Source organism: Stegostoma tigrinum, chromosome 17, assembly GCF_030684315.1.
Source record: "Stegostoma tigrinum isolate sSteTig4 chromosome 17, sSteTig4.hap1, whole genome shotgun sequence".
NCBI lineage: Eukaryota > Metazoa > Chordata > Chondrichthyes > Orectolobiformes > Stegostomatidae > Stegostoma > Stegostoma tigrinum.
In genome coordinates, this window is record NC_081370.1 from 19480787 (window position 1) to 19500142 (window position 19356).

The 19356-nt window shown below is 38.1% G+C and overlaps 1 protein-coding gene across 8 annotated transcripts in view; it reads left to right on the plus strand.

The window, feature by feature from the left end:
* The window catches only part of dagla (diacylglycerol lipase, alpha), a 319027-nt gene that overhangs the window by 270781 nt on the left and 28890 nt on the right, over positions 1 to 19356 (plus strand). For all 8 annotated transcript variants that reach the window (XR_007249020.2, XM_048545917.2, XM_048545916.2 and 5 more), the window contains 2 exons: positions 4259 to 4388; positions 10212 to 10366. Coding sequence is in view for 7 of the 8 variants with exons in the window: in XM_048545917.2 (XP_048401874.1) it covers positions 4259 to 4388; positions 10212 to 10366 (285 nt within the window). In the remaining variant the exon portion in view is untranslated. The remainder of the gene's footprint in view (positions 1 to 4258; positions 4389 to 10211; positions 10367 to 19356) is intronic.

A 19356-nucleotide genomic window follows, 5' to 3' on the forward strand; every position in this document is an offset into this window, starting at 1 on the left:
AAGCAAATCTTTACACTCAGTCTGCTGGTGCATCTGTGCTGAAGTATTTAAGTTTTCTATTTCCACTTGTTGATTAGGTTGGTTGTCTCTAGCCACCCTCTAAATTTCTTACCATTGTTCTAGTCTTTTCATGTCTGCAGTCATAATGCTAAAAGACTGCTGGTTATGTAGCATCATCTCTCTCAGTTCTACTGATAATTCTTTTGCAGTGAAAGAATTGAAAGTTTGTTCTTGAACTTATGTCAGCTGTACATTTGCCAAATAATTTAAATTTACTGAATTAATTTGTTAAGCCAGCTGCTTTGCAATCTGAACAATTTCAGTCAAAATTTCATCACTGAGTTCACGTGGACAATATTGCACATTCTAGTTTTCAGTGTCTGCTTCTTGGAGCAAACTTGGCTGATATTTGTCTTCTGGATTTTTTTCAGTGCTAAGAATGGAAAAAGTTCTCAGCAGTTCTGAGAAGTCACAGACATCCTTTTTATTGACAGTATTAAAAAATTTTCTCATAGTGACATAGAATCTACTGAGATTACCGTTCTTCTTTTTGGATTCTGCCATGAACTCATGACGCTCAATGAAATCTTCTACCAGTTACGCCTTGAGAGCTTTGTTGACAATGGTTTGTTTCTCAACCAGTTGTCCACCTGAAACAATTTGAAATTCTTTAGCTACCTTAAGACTGTTCAGATCAAGACATATGTGCTAAGTGAGAAGTGTAAATTGCAAACTACATACACATTTCCAACTTACACTTTTTTTTAATTGTAATGTTACTTGTAACATACCTTTACTCATGAGAGTTCCTCCACCTGTGCATACGGTTTCATCTACGCAGGCTGTAATTTTAATTTTTCTTCAGCCAAAACATTTGATTTGGTAAGAACAAATGTCATTATCCTGAATCAAGCTTAAAATTAATGTTTGTTCTTGTCATAATATAAAACTTGAATTGGTTAAATCACCAAAATATTTAGCGATGCCTGTTAATTTTTCCAATGGTGGTATATTTTACAATGTTAATATCTTTTCTAAAGCAGGAGGTTCTACTTCGTTATATCCTGTTTGTATGAGTAAGCATTTAGCTTTTTGTTGCTCTGAACCTGTGTCTTACTTCTGCACAACTACTGGAAATGACTAATGGTTTTACAGATGCAGCATTCTTTTGTCATAGCTGGCACTACTAGTGCTGGTGAGGCTTTTTTGTTCCAAAGCTAGCTGTTAACTTTCTGTGATAACAAAGTGTGAAGCTGGATGAACACAGCAGGCCAAGCAGCATCTCAGGAGCACATAAGCTGACGTTTCGGGCCTAGACCCTTCATCAGAGAGGGGGATGGGGAGAGGGAGCTGGAATAAATAGGGAGCGAGGGGGAGGCGGACCGAAGATGGAAAGAAAAGAAGATAGGTGGGGAGGTAGGGAGGGGATAGGTCAGTCCAGGGAAGACGGACAGGTCAAGGAGGCAGGATGAGGTTAGTAGGTAGGAAATGGAGGTGCGGCTTGAGGTGGGAGGAAGGGATAGGTGAGAGGAAGAACAGGTTAGGGAGGTGGGGACAAGCTGGGCTGGTTTTGGGATGCAGTGGGGGAAGGGGAGATTTTGAAGCTTGTGTAGTCCACATTGATACCATTGGGCTGCAGGGTTCCCAAGCGGAATATGAGTTGTTGTTCCTGCAACCTTCGGGTGGCATCGTTATGGCACTGCAGGAGACCCATGATGGACATGTCGTCTGAAGAATGGGAGGGGGAGTTAAAATGGTTCGCGACTGGGACATGCAGTTGTTTATCGCGAACCCAGCAGAGGTGTTCTGCAAAGTGGTCCGCTTGGGAACCCTGCAGCCCAATGGTATCACAAGCTTCAAAATCTCCCCTTCCCCCACTGCATCCCAAAACCAGCCCAGCTCGTCCCCTCCCCCCACTGCATCCCAAAACCAGCCCAGCTTGTCCCCGCCTCCCTAACCCGTTCGTCCTCTCACCTATCCCTTCCTCCCACCACAAGCTGCACCTCCATTTCCTACCTACTAACCTCATTTCACCTCCTCTTCCCTGGACTGACCTATCCCCTCCCTACCTCCCCACCTATACTTTCCTCTCCACCTATCTTCTTTTCTCTCCATCTTCAGTCCACCTCCCCCTCTCTCCCTATTTATTCTAGAACCCTCTCCCCATCCCCCTCTCTGATGAAGCGTCTAGGCCCGAAACGTCAGCTTTTGTGCTCCTGAGATGCTGCTTGGCCTGCTGTGTTCATCCAGCTTCACACTTTGTTATCTTGGATTCTCAAGCATCTGCAGTTCCCATTATCTCTGTTAACTTTCTGTGTTAATTTGTCAGATTTGTCTATATAGTGTTTATGTCTTATAAATTGTAGAAGTTCTGTTGTTCCCTTGTGATGTAGCCATCCTTCTTCTCTGAGGATTTGTCTGAGTCTTCTTGATTTCTGCTTCAAGTGTATTTTGAATTTCTTTTTTTCCAAAGTCAACTCTTTGGACTGTAATAATCTTGATAGAAATTCATCAATATTGTGAACAATAATCTGTCTGTTCTGGATTCTGATTTCAAAGTATCATATTCTCAGTCTTCTACTAATCTACCAAAAGCTCTGAATTTCCCTGGATTCTGAACTCTGTTAAATGTTGCTTTTTCAAGAGTTTTGTTTATTTTCAGACTTGCATACTTATCAAAATCGATTAGAATTCCTGAAAATTATCTGTGCCTTGTTTTATAGTTTTGTGATTTATGATATCATGCTGTATATGGTATACTGTTTAAAATAGTGCATTTACTTGTTTAGCTTCATAGTTCGTATTTAGAATTGAAGCAATTCTGAACTTTAAGAACTGATTTCTCTAAGATATCCAAACCTGTTTTCTGTTTGGCCCATCTCTGATATGAATCTTGATGGCAACATTATTCCTCCTGCCATTGCTCCTTTTTGTGGCAACTTAGTTTTCATTTAAAGTTGCTTTAGATGAGTAGCATTTCATGTATTGTTTGATCATTTTTCTTTAGGGTTTATCGATTCCGCAGAAGGCGTTATAAAAATAGGCTGAGACATTTTCACTGGAGCGAAGGAGATTGAAGGGTGACCTTATATAGGTTTATAAAATCATGAAGGGCATGGATAAGGTGAATAGCAAGAACCTTTTCCTTAGGGCTGGAGGGTTTAAAACTAGGGGTCGTATTTTTAATGCGAGAGGACGAAGATTAAAAAGGACATGAGGGGCAACTTCTTTCATGCAGAGACTGGTTCATATGTGGAATGAACTGTCAACAGAAGAGGTGGATGCAAGTACAATTACATCATTTAAAAGACATTTGGATAACTACATGAATAGAAAAGATTTGGAGGGATATGGGCCAAATGAAGGGAAGTGGGATTAGTTTCGTTTAGGAACGTAGTCGACATAGACTAGTTGGACTGAAGGATCTGTTTCCATACTACGTGAATCAATGACTGTGATAGCTTTAAAGCTTAGAGACTTGCATAAAATGATGTTATTCTAATTTTCTTGACTTATAAGCATTTTCAAACTTTCAAACCCTACATAACAACAATATTGTAATATTTTCTTTTGTCTGTAAAATTTTAATCACTCAATACTGTGTTATTTCCTTGCAATAAAGCTTTAAAATTTGTATTAAGACAATACTGTATCTTTGTAATGTTGCCTCTTATTCAGCTAAAGAAGTAGCAATACGATTGCACAGCTGTTATTAATCCAGCAACATCTTTAGTATCTAGTAATCCTTTAGTATCTTCTCCGAATGGAAAATGTTAATATGAGCCAAGACTATGCATGTTGGCAGGTTATTTAGTCATGTGTCAGCATAACTGCAAAGGTCTGTATGTTTTTTAATTTTATATAAGCATTGTACACTTGCTAGCAGGAGTCATCAGAATCAAATTTCCCCCTTCCTCCCCACAATAAGTTGTAGTACCTCAACTGTTGCTGTTCCCAAAACTTCAAGATGACATTTGGAGGTTATATATTATCAGTTTCCCATTGAATAAATTGGGTGGGTATTATAATTGTTCTTCTTTGTTTACTATGGGGAATGTGCATTTGAGTATGATTCCTCTGTTAGATGTTGGGCAAAATGCTGTTCTAACTGGTAACATGTCATTTTCACATTTCCCATTTTTCATTGAGGTCAACGCACATTTATATCTGCTATACTCATTTTAAAAAATGTATTGGGATTTGTGAGTGACAGTTTGTGGTATTTTGGTTTGAACTCCTTTCATGTTAATTTTTGCAGTTGCTGTGGACAGGAAGAGTCAACTTACTATGCTATTTGGAGTGACAACAAGACTTTGGATGAGGTCATCATCTCTGCTGCCATGCTGAATGAGCACATGCCTCATGTTGTAATGGATGGATTACACAAGGTATTTTTTCAACTGATTTTCCTACTAACTGTTGAAGCAAAATACCGAAACATAAAGAAAAATTGTGAGCTGTTCGACTGATTTCCTATGTAATTCTATGTTGTCGGGACATTGAGGTTGGGTATCCTGACGCCTGAATGATGAAATTGGTATACTGGTGCAGCACACAAATAGGAAGGCAAGTGGAATGTTGGTGTTTATTTCAAGAGGAATGCAATATAACAATGAAAAACTGTTAGTGCAGCTGCACAGGACCTTGCTGCCACCCTGTCTGGATTAATGTATCCAGTTTCAAATTTTCTCATTTGACAAAGGATATAATTGCTTTAGAAGCAGATTAAATAAGATTCACTCGACTAATTCCCTCAGTGGAAGTGCTTATCTTATGGAGAAATGTTGAACAGATTGGGCCTGTAGCCATTGGAGTTTAGAAGAAACGAGAATTTGACACACGTACAGTCCTAAGGGGACTTCACAGGGTAGATTCTGTGAAGATATTTCCTTTTGTGGACTTTGTTCGATTGATTTTTGATGGACAAAGAAGTAAACTTTACAAGACAGAGAAGAAAGTGAAATTAGGATCTCAAGCGGATCTGTTGTCAATTGTCTTTATCAAATGATGAAGCAACCACAAAGAGCCAAATGGCCTACAAATGCTCTCAAATTCTATGCTCCTCTGAAGTTTTACCTTTGGGATTTGAGTTAAAATCAAAGTCAGACTATTGGGTTGAAAAACATCTCTCTCTATTTGCTATAATGGCACAAGCTGGAATGGGTTTACACAGTATCATGTCAGTTCATCGTGGATTTTGATGCGGACAATGAAAAATGTCATGTATGTAGTTGATATGCTTTGCATAAGTTGGGTGAGTGGGAAGAAGTGTGAATGAAATGTTACTCTACAGCTATTGTGCACGGAATATCAACTAATAAAATTTCTACTGACATCACACAATTTATATTAGTACTGCCAGCCCTCGGCACTCTCATCCACATACTGATGGCCATAAGAAGACACATGGCTAATGATAATGAAACCACCACAAGACCCACTATCACTTGTATCCTTACATACACATGAGGAAGGACACCACTTTGATTGGGACAACACATCCATCCTAGGACAAGCCAAACAGAGACACACACGAGAATTCCTAGAAGCATGGCATTCCAACCGGAACTCCATCAACAAACACATTGATTTGGAGCCAATCTACCATCCTCTGAGGAAAAAAACAGAAAATGACATCACCAATGCAGGAAATGACATCACCAACACCAGGAAACCTAAACAGATGACTAGAAAGTGGGACATAACATCAGCGCGTCGTCGGAGGCTCACTGATGATGTTACCTAGAATGGTGACAAAACGTCTGAAAACGAACCTTCCAGCTCAGCGAGCAAACTCACATCCAGAACCTCAACCTGAGCTACAAATTTTCTCAAAGCTCGCTATAATGAAACCAACTGTTCTGCTGTATTAAGCACTTCTGAGTATCATGTAACATTGGTATTATGTGATTGTATTTTCACTGGCTGAGACTGATCATAAATCATTCTCATAATAAGACTAAAAATTTTTAGAAACAGAAAAGATAATGCCCAGAAAGCCATCACCGTATCACTGATAACCCAATTTACTTACCTCTTCAGCTAATCATGTCTATTTTATGGTCTGTAATCAATTTTGATAAGCAGATATAGCCTTAGCTTAAAGTCTTACTGCAAAGAAAACAGTCCTTTCTTAGTTCGTGTTGCTAATTTATGATTTGCTTTCCGTTTTGGCTTAGGCAAGATAATTGTCAATTGAATAACACTGACGCTAACAATGCAATTTTAAAGACTCTTATAAAGCATATACATTGGATCATTATGCTGAGCCATCACTAAATGCAGACAACTTCCAAGTTATTTTGAGAAGTTTTCCAAAGTCAGGAGTAGAAAAAAATTGAATGGATGTCCAGTCCCTTTCTGTTCCTCTTTGTGATGTTGCATTGATCCTTGGCTGATATCAGTCTCTTGTTGATCTTTCTGTTTTGTATGCTGAATGGAATCCAATTTCTCCTATTGTTTATAATTTTAAAAACATTTGGCACATTTCCATGCAATGTCTTTCTCCAAGACCATATCATAAGTGGTCCCAGAACTATTGGAACAGTTCTGTCTCAAGGTCATTGACCTGAAAAGTTAACTCTGTGTTTCTTTCTTCACAGATGCCACCTGATGTGCTAAGTGTTTCCAGCATTTTCTGTTTTAATTTCAGAATTCCAGCATCTGCAGAATTTTGTTTTTCTGTTAATGAAATTGTAGCTGTGTGAATTTTACAGAGCTGAGCAAGCTGTAAATACCAGAAGTATGGCCATTAAAATCTGTGCCTAAGGGAACAGCAAGATGGGAAATGGGCATAAGTAGGCCTAAAGCAATATGCATATAACAGTACTGCATGTTCTGTATTTTTATCTGACTAGATGGCAATAATTTGTACCTCTGAAAGCAAATGGAATTTGATACTTTATTCAGCAACTTGTACTTTACATTTTAGTTTGGATTTTTAAAAAAAAATTGTATGGTAGAATGAGAGGGATAGATGTTGATCTAATTCAAGTGTATGTATAGGGCATTTTTCCTGGAATGTAGACTTCCAGAAAGCAGGTATGGAATGTGATTGGTGAGAGAGCCTTTAGACTCTTCTGTTGAAGTTAATAATAAAGAAAGGAAGCCAGTTGGAACTGCGGCAACTTGAGAAAACAAAAATAATTGGTGTTTGAAATGGTGTGTGACAAATCCTGTTTGTAATGTATATATTTAAATAATTTCAAGGAGAACCAAATTGGTCTGATTAGTAAGTTTTCTAACAACATGCAGGTTGGAGGAAGCTGTGAATAGTAAGGATTGCCAGAAGGTACAGCAGTATATATATAGGCTGGAGACTTGGGCAGAAAGAGGGCTGATGAATTTAATCTGGACAAATGCAACATGATACATTTGGAAAATCTAATGTGGGAGGAAAGTATACAATAAATGGCAGAACCTTTAGAAGCGTTGACATCCAGAGGGATCTGGGCGTGCAAGGCTACAGTTTCCTGAAAGTGGCAACGTAAGTGGATGAGTTGATTAAGAAGGCATGTTTGCCTTTATCAGTTGGGGCATAGAGTATAACAATTGACAGGTCACTTTGCAGCTGTATAAACTTCAGTAAGGCTGTATTTGGAATATTGAGTGCAGTTCTACCATGTGGAAGCTTTGTGGAGTGTACAAAACAACGTTTACCAGAATGTTGCCTGGTTTGGATGAAGATAGCTATGTGGAGAAATTGGACAAACTCAGTTTGTTTTCACTTGAATTTCAGAGACTGCATGGTGACCTGGTAGAAGTTAACAAAATTGTGAAAGGCATGGTTAGAACAGATAGTTGGAGTCTTTTTCCCAGGGTAGTAATGAAAATTTTAGGAATTATAGGTTTATGGTTAAACGGTAAAAGTTTAAAGGAGAGTTGAGAGGTGTGTTGTTTTACACAGGGGTGTAAATGCCTGGAATGCGCTGTCAGAGGAGGTGGTAGAAGCAGATACAATATAAAAATGTAAGATGCATTTTGACAGATACACGAATAGGCGGGGAATAGAGGGATCTGGACTGCAAAGATTTGGAAGATTTTTAGTTTAGAAAAGTGCCATGTGTCAGTGCAGACTTGATGGGCCAAAGGGCCTGTTCCTAACCTGTACTGTTCTTTGTACCAATCCAAGTGCCTCAATTACAGCAATCCAAGACTCCTCAGAAAATTTGCAACTAATTTTTAAGGAAGTTATTGAAACGACTGAAAATATATCCTGCACTGCACACTTAATGGTAAAGGCTGCAAACACTCACCTAACCTGAAGTAATTCACAGTGTTTAACATGTCCCTGCCAGAAGCAAAGCAAAATCAGCAAATTCAAACTTCATCTTTCTTTTTAAACCCAATCTTCAATTAAAATCGTGTTCTAAAAATAAAATTAGCATTTGGAAATTTTATCTTTTATTTAGTGAATTAGGGATTCATTACATTTCAGTTCATTTTTGAAAGTTATTGTAGATTTGCTCGTGAACAGTTACATTTGTGAATATGATGCAGTGTATGTGAGAAATGGAACCGTGCAGCAGAGTTTGGGAGGTCAGGTACTCGCTACACAAAATTTCAATCTGGAATGATAAAACGAGATCTGTTCCACTTCAAACATCTTCAAAACTTAAAAAATAAGAGCAACATATTACAGATGCTTGAAATCTGAAACAAACACAGAAAAATGCTGGAGGAATTCAGCATGTCTGACAGCATGTATGGAGAGAGAAGCAGAGTTAATATTTTGAGTCCAATATGACTTCTTCAGAACTGAAGAAGTGTCATATCAGACTTGAAATGTTATAACTTTTATTTTTCTCTCCACAGATGCTGCCAGACTAACTGAATTGCTTCAGCATTTTCTGTGTTTGTCCCAAAACTTAGATGGCTGGTGATAATAAAATAATGTTACATTGTTACTACATTACGTTACGTTGATATTACCAGAAATGACAAATAAAACTTAAATAAATGCAATAATTTCTAGAAAAGTATCTACTGTATTTCATGAGGGTTCAGATTGGATATATTAGTACTGTTATTTGGTAAGGTTTATCATCCCTGTTCTTGCTTCGTTCTGTGTTCCCAACTTGTTATTTTGTTCTCAGTGGAGAAGAAAAAATACTTAAAGCAAGTCTCAGTTTTTCAAACCTGCTAAGTCTAGTAATTGCTACTCTAAATAAAAACACACATCCATTACTCCCTTGAGTGACATTAGCAATTTGAGATTATTTTTCCCCTCACAATAGAGTGGTCAAACAGATGAGAGGAAAAAGCATTCAGATCTTTGACTGACAGCATCAATTCATCTCTGTTAAAGTAGTATAATGGTATGTTTTAGAAGAATAGCACTTTATTTTTCTCAAGGAGATCATCTATATGATTGTGTCATCGCAATCATTTAGAAAGTGATAACATTTGAAGTGTTCAGGCTTCCTGTATTGACATGAGAATTCATCAGATATAGCACAGAGGCCAAGTCTATTGCAGAAGCACTTGCAAGAAGTGAGTTGGAGATAGCACTGTGCATTGATATGGATATGGAATCATCCTATGGCTTTGCTCATTGACCAGTTACATTTTCACGTCCATTGAATTTAAAATCCTTATCATTGTGCTAAGATGTTACCTGGAAGTTTCCTGGTGCAGGGGTCTACAGCAACGTAATAGCTCCCACACTAACATTGCACCATGGGTGTACTGAGAATATTTGAATTAGCTTAACTCAGCAAACTTTCATGGAATACGCTCGATTACAAAATAACTTTGCAGCAGAAGTACAGCACAAGTGGCACGGTTCTGTTAGGCTGGGCTGCTTGTTTCTGGGCTTCAGATGCTATTAAAAATTGACTGTGAAATTCAAGACTGATATCTCAAAGTGTAGCATCGCTTTGACTTTTAAAATTTTTCACACCAACTGTCTTTATTAGCTCACTGACTGAGATTACACATTTATTGCTAATTTTATGTTTTTGCTCACAATCATAAGAAACTGCATTGAGCTTGTTTAACAGGCAAGTGAAGCATTCATCTCCATAATATGTGGGAGGTTAAACTAAAATTCCAAAAAGAACCCATTGTACCAACCAGTCCTCAATTTAGCTTCATTTGATATTTATATGTGACTTTACCACTTTGTTTTATAAAGATGAACTGCAAAGTGAATGTGAACTTATTCACATCACTTGTATTAATCTAAAGCAATTTATCTTCCTTTGAACTAGGTGTTGGAGAATTACAACAAAGGAAAGACTGCTTTGTTAGGAGCCGCAAAGGTCATGGTCAGCCCAACAGAGGTGGATTTGAATCCTGACATGATTGTTCAGCAGCAGCCTCAAGCAACAAAGCATGGAGATCAAAGGAAGAATGCCAGTATAAAGTAAGAGAACAACCACAGTAAATGCAGAACAGAAAATCCAAAACTGAAATAGTGGTAAAGTATGAAAATAGCTCAAGAATTGTTTTGAAGGTAAAGATTAATAACTAATCTATACCTTCACATCATGAGACATAAAGTCAGAGGAAAAATATTATTTTAAAATATAATTTTATCTTCATAAATTTGTCTCTCAAAATCCTACTGAAAAACAGGATTGTCAGCTCCAAAACTATACGGCGACTTAAGTAAGTGGCATCTCTGAGAACCTAACTAAATTTACGGAAAGGCAGGGAATATACAATACGAGATCTGTTTTATCTATAGGATGTATTTAGAAAACATCTGCTTTTCCCTAATTGGATTTTGTTTTTGATTCCATTCTCACTTCTCCCAGGAAATTGCCTGGCATACAGGAGGTATACATGCTCTTGATGCTCATCTGCCTGAGTCAAGCTGGACCTTTTCTGACAGACATTTTTGCATATTCATAATCCATCACAACTTACTGAATAAACGATGTATACCCTCTCAATTTGTTTAGATTGAGCTTGTTGCTTTTCACTATGTTTTATCATGAATGTTCAGCAGTTTAAAGATATTACATTTTTGTTTGGTATTATGCTTTTGAATGGCTCTCTCCAGTCCATTTATGTTGATTCTTTTTTTTAAAAAAATATAGCTTGTGAAATTTGAATAACTGAACAAATGCTTTGACTTATTGTTTGCAGACCTGGAGCCACTCTGCCTATGATCATGTGCAGTGTTAACGTTATATAGACCAGTGAGTTGCACTTTTTATCTCACATCAGATCTGTCACCAAGATGACATTCGTCTACTTCAGGGATGTAGCCTATCTACTTCAACCTATCCTCTACTTCATTGGAGCCAAGTTTTATTTCGGGCAAATGTCTCTGGTTCTCTGAATTCTGTCTAATTCACTCCACTTTACTGTCGATCTTCCTGCTTTCAAAAGCCCCTAAAATCTATGTTATTGATCTCTATCCATTCTGACCTTAAGTTCTTTATTGTTTTTATCCATCCAATCCTGTAAAGCCTCTTAGAAATTATTCCACGAGCAGTATCATCTAAATCTAATATTTGTTTCAGTTAATATTTACAACTTGAATATTGATCATATTCCATTAGTTACAAGAGCGGGATCCACAGTGCGATACTGTTTATGGTATGCAACAGGATAGAATGGAGAAAAACAACATTCCTCCAATAATTAAATACAAAATACATTTTCTCTACCATATAAGAATGCTGCTTTGGATTAATATGACATTTTTATTTTTATTCTAGCCTTCTTGAAAATAGTAACTGTTTATTCCAGGTCAGTGCTGAATTAAAGGATGTCTTCTGCTAAAGTTTTGGTCTTGAAGCATCGCATTTAGACTTTTTTTATTCATTCAGGGAATGTGGATAATGCTGGCTGGGCCTATATGTATTGCCCATCCATAGTAGCCATGGAGAAGGTGGTGGTGAGTTCTCTTCTTGAACTGCTGCAGTCCATTTGGTGTAAGTATACGTACAGTACTGTTAGGCAGGTAGCTCCAGGATTTTAACTCAATGGTATTGAGGGAACAGCAACATATTACCAAGTCAGGATTGTGAATAGCTTGAACTGAAACTGGCAGGTGCTTTTTCCATGCACCTATTGACTGTGTCATTCTAGATGGCAATGGTTGTGCGTTCGGAAGGTTCTGTTTATGGAGCTTTGGTGAAATGCATCTTATAGGTGGTATGCACTGCTGCTACAGTGCATCGGTGGGGAAAAGAGTAATGTTTGCACCAGTCAAGTGGGCTGATTTTTCCTGGATGTTGTCAAGCTTCTTGGGTGTTGTTGAAGCTGCAGTTATCTAGGCAAATGGGCCATATTCCATCTCGCTCCTGGCTTAAGACTTTGGGGAGTCAGGAGATGAGTTACTCGCTGCAGTTCTCCTGCCCAGGTCTCGTAGTCAAGGTATTTATATGACTAGTCCAGTTCAGTTTCTGGTCATTGGTAAGCCCAGGATAGTGGTGACGTTGATACTGAGACATTCAGTAATGCCAACCCCATTAAATGTCTAGGGGTAATGATTAGCTTTAAGACACCTCTAGAGGTGTCTTGATGCTAAGTTGACTGATCTTCAATAATGCAAACATTTTTCTTTTTTACCAGATACGACTCCAACTTGCAGACACTTTTCTCCCCATTGCCTCTGGCTGTAATTTTACTAGGGTTCCTGATGACACATTCTGAGTCAAATACAGTGTTTATATTAAATGCGGTCAGTCTGACCACCCCTCTGGAGTTCATCACTTCTGTCCATTTTTGAATTGTAGCAGTAATGAGGTCAGGTGCTGAGTGGTCCTGGAGAAAACCAAGCTGGTATTAGTGAACAGGTCATTTCTAAGGAAACGCTGCTGTTATTGACCCCTTCCATCACTTTACTTTTGATTAGGGTATTGGTCCTGTAATTCACTGGGTTAGATTTTCCTCATTCACTAATAGACATTTACAGCACAGAGTGAGGCTGTTTGGTCCATTGTGTTTCACGTTGTTTAGCAAAGATCTGAGTACACCTGTCCCATTTTCCAGCTGTTTGCCTGTATCAATGGAAGCTATAGCAATGCATGAATATATAAATACTGCTTAAATATTATGAGAATTTCTGCCTCAACAACTCTTCAGGCAGCAAGGTCCTGACTTCCATCACCCTCTCTGTGAAAACTTTATCCTCAATAGTCCTCTTAGCATTCTACTTTTTATATTAAATCTATGCCCCCAGTTATTTGTCGCCTCTACTCAGCGAATATGTATCTTCATATTCATCCTATCCTATGCCCTTCATAATCTTATACATGTCTATCAGTTCTCAACATTTGCTGCTATATGGAAAACTGCCCCAGCTTATCCAATCTTTCCTTGTAGCTCTGACCTCCCACCTGAGGCTGAAATCTCCATACCTTCTCTAGTCCGATCACATCTTTCCAACAATGTGATTGTACACTCAGCTTGAGTTGTTGCCTGGTCAGCATTTTGTACATTTCCATGCAACTTCCTGCCCTTATAAAGTCAAATATTCCATATGTCATCTTGACCACCTTCTCTAGCTGCCTTGCTACCTTCAGGGATCAATGAAATGCACGCTAAGATCTGACTTTCAAAGTTCTGCCATTTATGGTATAGATTCTGTTCCTCAAAATTAATTCTAATAATTTCCTGTGGCAAGTGAGTATCCGAAATTCTACTGCCAGCATCTGTTACCACCTCCTTTGCCTCCCTCAATAGCTTGGGATGCAACACTTCCTGGATTTGTCTATTTTGAAGGCTGTCAGAACTTCCTGTCTCTTTATGTTAAGTTGTAACATTGCACAGTCTTCCACCCTGATGTTTCCCTTTTCCATTGCGAAGACTAACACAAAACATTCATTGGCACATTCTCAATGTATTCCAGGCCTGCACACAGATCATCTTTAAGAGTCTGACTCTTACCCTAGTTATTCTCTTGATATTTATATACTTACAGAAAAAACCCTTTGCATTTACCATTATTCCAGCTGCAAATACTTTCTAATTCACTCTGGTGGCTTTCCTAATTTTCTTTCTAAGTACTCAATGCATTTTCTGTACTCCTTTAAACACTGTGCCATATTGAACCCTCAGTATCTGGCATAATTTTTCTTTTAAACATAAAGTTTATGCCTGTTGACATCCAGAGTTCTCTGGTCTTGGTCTCACCCTTTGTCTTTTTGGGAATATATTTCTCCCTTTACCCTTCACTGTTTCGTCCGTGAGTGTCTCCCAATGCTCTGACAAAGTTTTATCTGCAAGTAGCTGCTCCCAGGCAATATGGGCCAAATTGTGTCTTTTCTTAGTGAAATTAGCCTTTCCTCATTTTAGAAGTTTTATTCCCAGTCCATCTGATTCCTTTTTTTATACCTGTGCTAAATCTGACTGAATTATAATGCTTGTCTGCAAAATGCTTCCCAGCTGATGTGTTTTCCACCTGTGCAGGCTCATTTTCAGAAGTATCCCCTTAATACAGGTGAAAAAAAGTCCTCCAAAATACAATTTTGCCCCCTCCCTATCTTGCACACACCAGAACTATCTCAGTTAATATTTAGGTCATTAAAATCTCCTACTATTACTGCCTTATTATTCTTACACTTCTGGGGAATTAAATAAAATATTTGATTCTCTGTCTCCCGGATTGTTTGGGAACCCGTATTATACAACCAATAGCACATACTATATGGAAAGAATTTAGCCTATTAGAATTTGCAGACCTTCAGTACATGAACTTGAACACAAGATGGAAAGTGTTTTTCTGTATTCTTTAGCAATGCTATGGCAAATTGCAGCCACCTCACTAATAATTTCAAAGTGATACACAAGCATTTGATTTTGTGTATCCTCATGACTCAGCAAAACAGGTGGCATTTTAAAACTTTGAAGAAACCTGAGGTCGTAAAACAAGTGCAAACTTACTCTTCAACAAATGTAACAAATGATGTTGTTAACATCTTTGGTTTAATTAGAGATGGTAGGAACTGCTGATGCTGGAGAATCTGAGGTAACTAGGTGTAGAGCTGGATGAACACAGCAGGTTGAGCAGGAAAGTTTACAGAGATAATGGGGACTGCAGATGCTGGAGACTCCAAGACAACAAAATGTGAGGCTGGATGAACACAGCAGGCCAAGCAGCATCCCAGGAGCACAATTTTGGGTCTGGACCCTTCTTCAGAAATAATTTCTGAAGAAGGGTCTAGACCTGAAACGTCAACTTTCCTGCTCCTCTGATGCTGCTTGGCCTGCTGTGTTCATCCAGCTCGACACCTTGTTATCTCTCTGGTTTACTTAGTATTTGTAAAGCAAATCTGCAACTGTAACAGAGAAGTTTGAATTTTTGTGGCATGCAGTAATGTTATACTCAAGCAACTAAGTTTAATCAGCGGAAGGAAAAAACTGATTTGATTGATTTACTCATTGGAACCCTGAACTGCCTCATGGATTGTTATGAATACAGAAACTTGCACAACCAAATGCCCCATGACAGACTACTTGTAAGTCTTGAGAATTCTTGTTGCAGCCTAAGTGATCTGAAGTTGACTCTCAAGGAAGCTGTTGACTCAATACAATTGATGACAATGTCTAAGAATAAGCAGACCATATGCGCAGTAGATAATCCTATTGAACTCACTGGATAACTATAAGGACGCTTCATAGATGGAGCTAACAAAATGTTCACAACAAAACCAAGAGTTTAACAAGGTGGGAAATCATTCTCTAATAAATCTATCATTAACTTTTAAAGGAGGAATGTTATGTTGATATTTTCTTAAAACAGCATTATTTGTGAGGTACATTAAGAAATTTGGACTTTCCCAGAAACTGTTAATACCAGGGAAGTAAAATATGTGCAGTGCATCTTTTGTCAAGAACTGTTCAATCAAATTTAAAAATGACATTGGGGCAAATGTAATTATGGTCAGTTTGTAAGTAAACAGGAAAATATACATGTGTAGCCAATTCAGATTCTTTTTGTAATTTTTAAAAAAGTAACTGTTTGAAATATTCAGCCAGTTAGGCAACATGTGAGAGAAAAGAAAAGCATTTCACTTTGGTGACCTGTCGTCAGAGCTGAAGCATTTCAGTTTGAATCTAGCTATGTGATCTACAAGGATTCTTTTGAGTATGTTTGCGAAAGAAGAACTAGCAGTAAAAGTAGGAAATGAGTATGCAACAATAGAGGAGGCTCATAGAATCACTACAGTGTGGAAGCAAGCCATTCAGCCCATCGAATCTGCACTGACCCTCTGAAGAGCATCCGATCCAGACCTACACTCCTTAGCTATCCCTATAATCCTGCATTTCCCATTGCCAATCCACTTGATCTGCACATCTTTGGACTGTGGGAGGAAACTGGAACACCTAGAGGAAACCTGCGCAGACATAGAGAGAATGTGCAACCTCCACACAGACAGTTGCCTCAGGGTAGAATCAAACTCACTGCTGTCCACTGAGCCACCTTGCTACCTCTTCAGATGACAGATAGTCAAGACTTCAGATGCTGTTTCTAGAACCGCCAATGAAATCTGAAAATCGGAACAATCAAAGGCAATTTACAGAATTATTTCACATTCTGAGGAGAATAAAAATATAATGTCCAACTCTTCATCTGTGACTGCATGGCATATTGTATCATTGTATCTGAAGTTAAAATGGTTTCTAATCATCCTGTTTGTCGAGATGTTAGTACACCTATCTATAGCAGATGGGATGTGAGCCTGGGTCGTTGGCCTTAGAGGTAGGGATACTACCACAATGCCACAAGATCCCCTTAATATCTAAGGGAATGATGATTTGGTCATTGCAGACCAGCTGAGAGTAATAAGGAACAAAGATGAAGTGGCATGATACTACCAATAAATAATGAACAAGCTTGCATTTGTGTTAATTTCACTGAATTAAATTGAGAATTTGATACAAAATCAGCCTACTGGGCATGGTTCATCATAATCATTTTTCAGATACAAAAATCTACTCAAAATTAGGATTCCAACTCTGCAGCTTGTAGTTGGATGTTGGATGGTCCTATGAGCTAAATATTAATTTTTTTTTCACAGCTCTGTTCTCTACTGGATCCAGTGTTGGCTGATGTATCTCAAGTCACTTCTCTTGCCATGCCTGCATGGTCATTTATGGGCTCTATGCTTCATTGACCTGCTACCTTGGTGATCTTATAGAGAAGCATGGATTTTACATATGTGGCACCCACCTTTATATCTTGCTTCTTAAGGCTGCTATAATTGTTTCCAATTGGATGTCGGAAATTTATTCCTAATGCCACTTAAACCAAAGCCATCACTTGACTCCTGCAAATAGCTTGTGTTATGATCTTAAATCTATCAATTGTCTTGACCCAAAGTTGTACTGGCTTTAAAGCAGGTATCATATACCGGTGCATTGTTAACTCTAAGCTCTGCTTTCTGCTGTTTTCTTGATGTGTCGTCAAGACTATTTTGTTTTATCATTGCAACTTTGCCATTGTTACTGCTGAAAACCAATTTCAAGCTTTTACTGTTCTGTTGCTGGATTTCTTGGATGACCATCTTGCCTTTCATCTCTATTCATAAACAACAAATCATCTGGTAAACTGCTGTTTCACTTGGACAAAGGCTCATTGTTGCTATCTTCACCAAGTCCCGTTGGCATTGTGAGCTTTACCAATGTGACTCTGGTTCCTCCCCCGCCCATGATTCCTGCAGATGAATGTCTTTACATATTGACAAATTCTTGCAAAATGGGCCTTCAATACTGTTGTAGTCACTATTTCAGATCCTTCTTCCACCTGCGTTTGGGTTCTGTCCCCTCACCGTCTGTCTGAGACTTCCTTTCTTGTCTGGCAAACGTATTCCCATTCCCCTTTTTTCTGCCCCAAACTTGGGATCCATCATTATGTTAAACACACTCTTTCTATACAGTGATACGATGGAAATGTAATTTATTCTTGCATTGACTACGTTTGTAACACCATTTCTGTGACACAATTTCACATAATCACTAATAGAATTTTCATACACAGTAGGACATTTCCACGGGCAAAATGTTGCAAATACTCATTGTCTCAGTGGTGTTCTTTACGACAAAGATAATATTTTGATTTTCACCCAGGTCGGAATCTTTGCCAAAATAGGACTGCACTCGAGACCAAATCCATTTACAATCAAGCAAAGGAACAGACTGGACAGAAACAAACAACAGTGGCTCAATCATAAACTACAGTAGCTTCAGCTGGTCCTGATACCCAGGGAAAACAAGCTACTGCAAAATATCTGAACATATTTCAAAACTGCTATTCAGAATGTACTTGTATAAAATAAAGGACAGGAAAGTATAAACAGAAGCCATTTATTTTTCCTCACTAGAAGTTGAGGTAATGTTAGGTCTCATTTCAATACATGTATGACCTCCTTGTTGAGAGGCAGAAGCATGTGTGTAGCATGGAAAATGTCTTTAAAGGTTTTGACAGCACACAGGGTTTTTTTAATATTGAGAGGTTCTTGAGTATTTTATTTTACATATTTAATGTAACTTGTCTGGTTCAACCGTTGTTTAGTTGAGGCTAATCTAGCAAAGGAGTAGATGTGTTGTGCCTAATCTTATTTTTCTATTCTTGAACAGTCCTTTTTATTTTTTCTGAGGTGACAGACGCATGTCAGATGTAGTTTACAATCCATTCCTCAGCCTTTCCCATACTTTCCAAGTTGCTGCTACTCTAACCTCAAATGCTAATTCTTCGATGATTCAGATAATGCACTCCTTGTCATTTCACCTTTCGCAAATATTTAGCAAATACTTTTCAAAGTAAATTTAGTTTTTCTGCAGAAAATATTAATTTCTTCTGACTACATTCTTTGATGATTTAAACCTTATGACTTCCACAGAAAGCAATATAAAAATATTTTTCTGAGAGGAAATTGCATGTAGGATGGTGGGAACTCCCTAGCTGACGGGATAGCAAATGAAGGACTTGACTTAAGGGAATTTGGGGAAAAAAATTTTGGTGGTTGAGTTAGTAAAGCCAACATTTCCTGATTAAGGAGGTCAGATTTAAATACTATATTTGCTCCAGGTGTCAATAAGAAGATAGTCAGTGCTTTTGGATTAGAATCAGTATGTGCCTGCATAATTATTGTTTGATGCTAGGGACGTTATTATAAATGTTCAGTGCACATAGAGCTTAACTGTGGTGTTTCTATAGTCAAATAGTTTATTGACTCCTAATGTTCCAGCTCACTGCTTAGATTAATAGAAGGCAGAAAAAGATGACTACAGCTTATCGAAAATAAGCTCTGCATTCTTCCATACTTATTATCAGGTGTTTGCTAATTCCCAATTTCATTAAACAAAATGCCTTGTACCAATGGTCTAGTTGGTACAAATAATACCAAATGTAACATTGAATGTAGGTAGCTGAAGGTCTAAGTTTGAATTTGT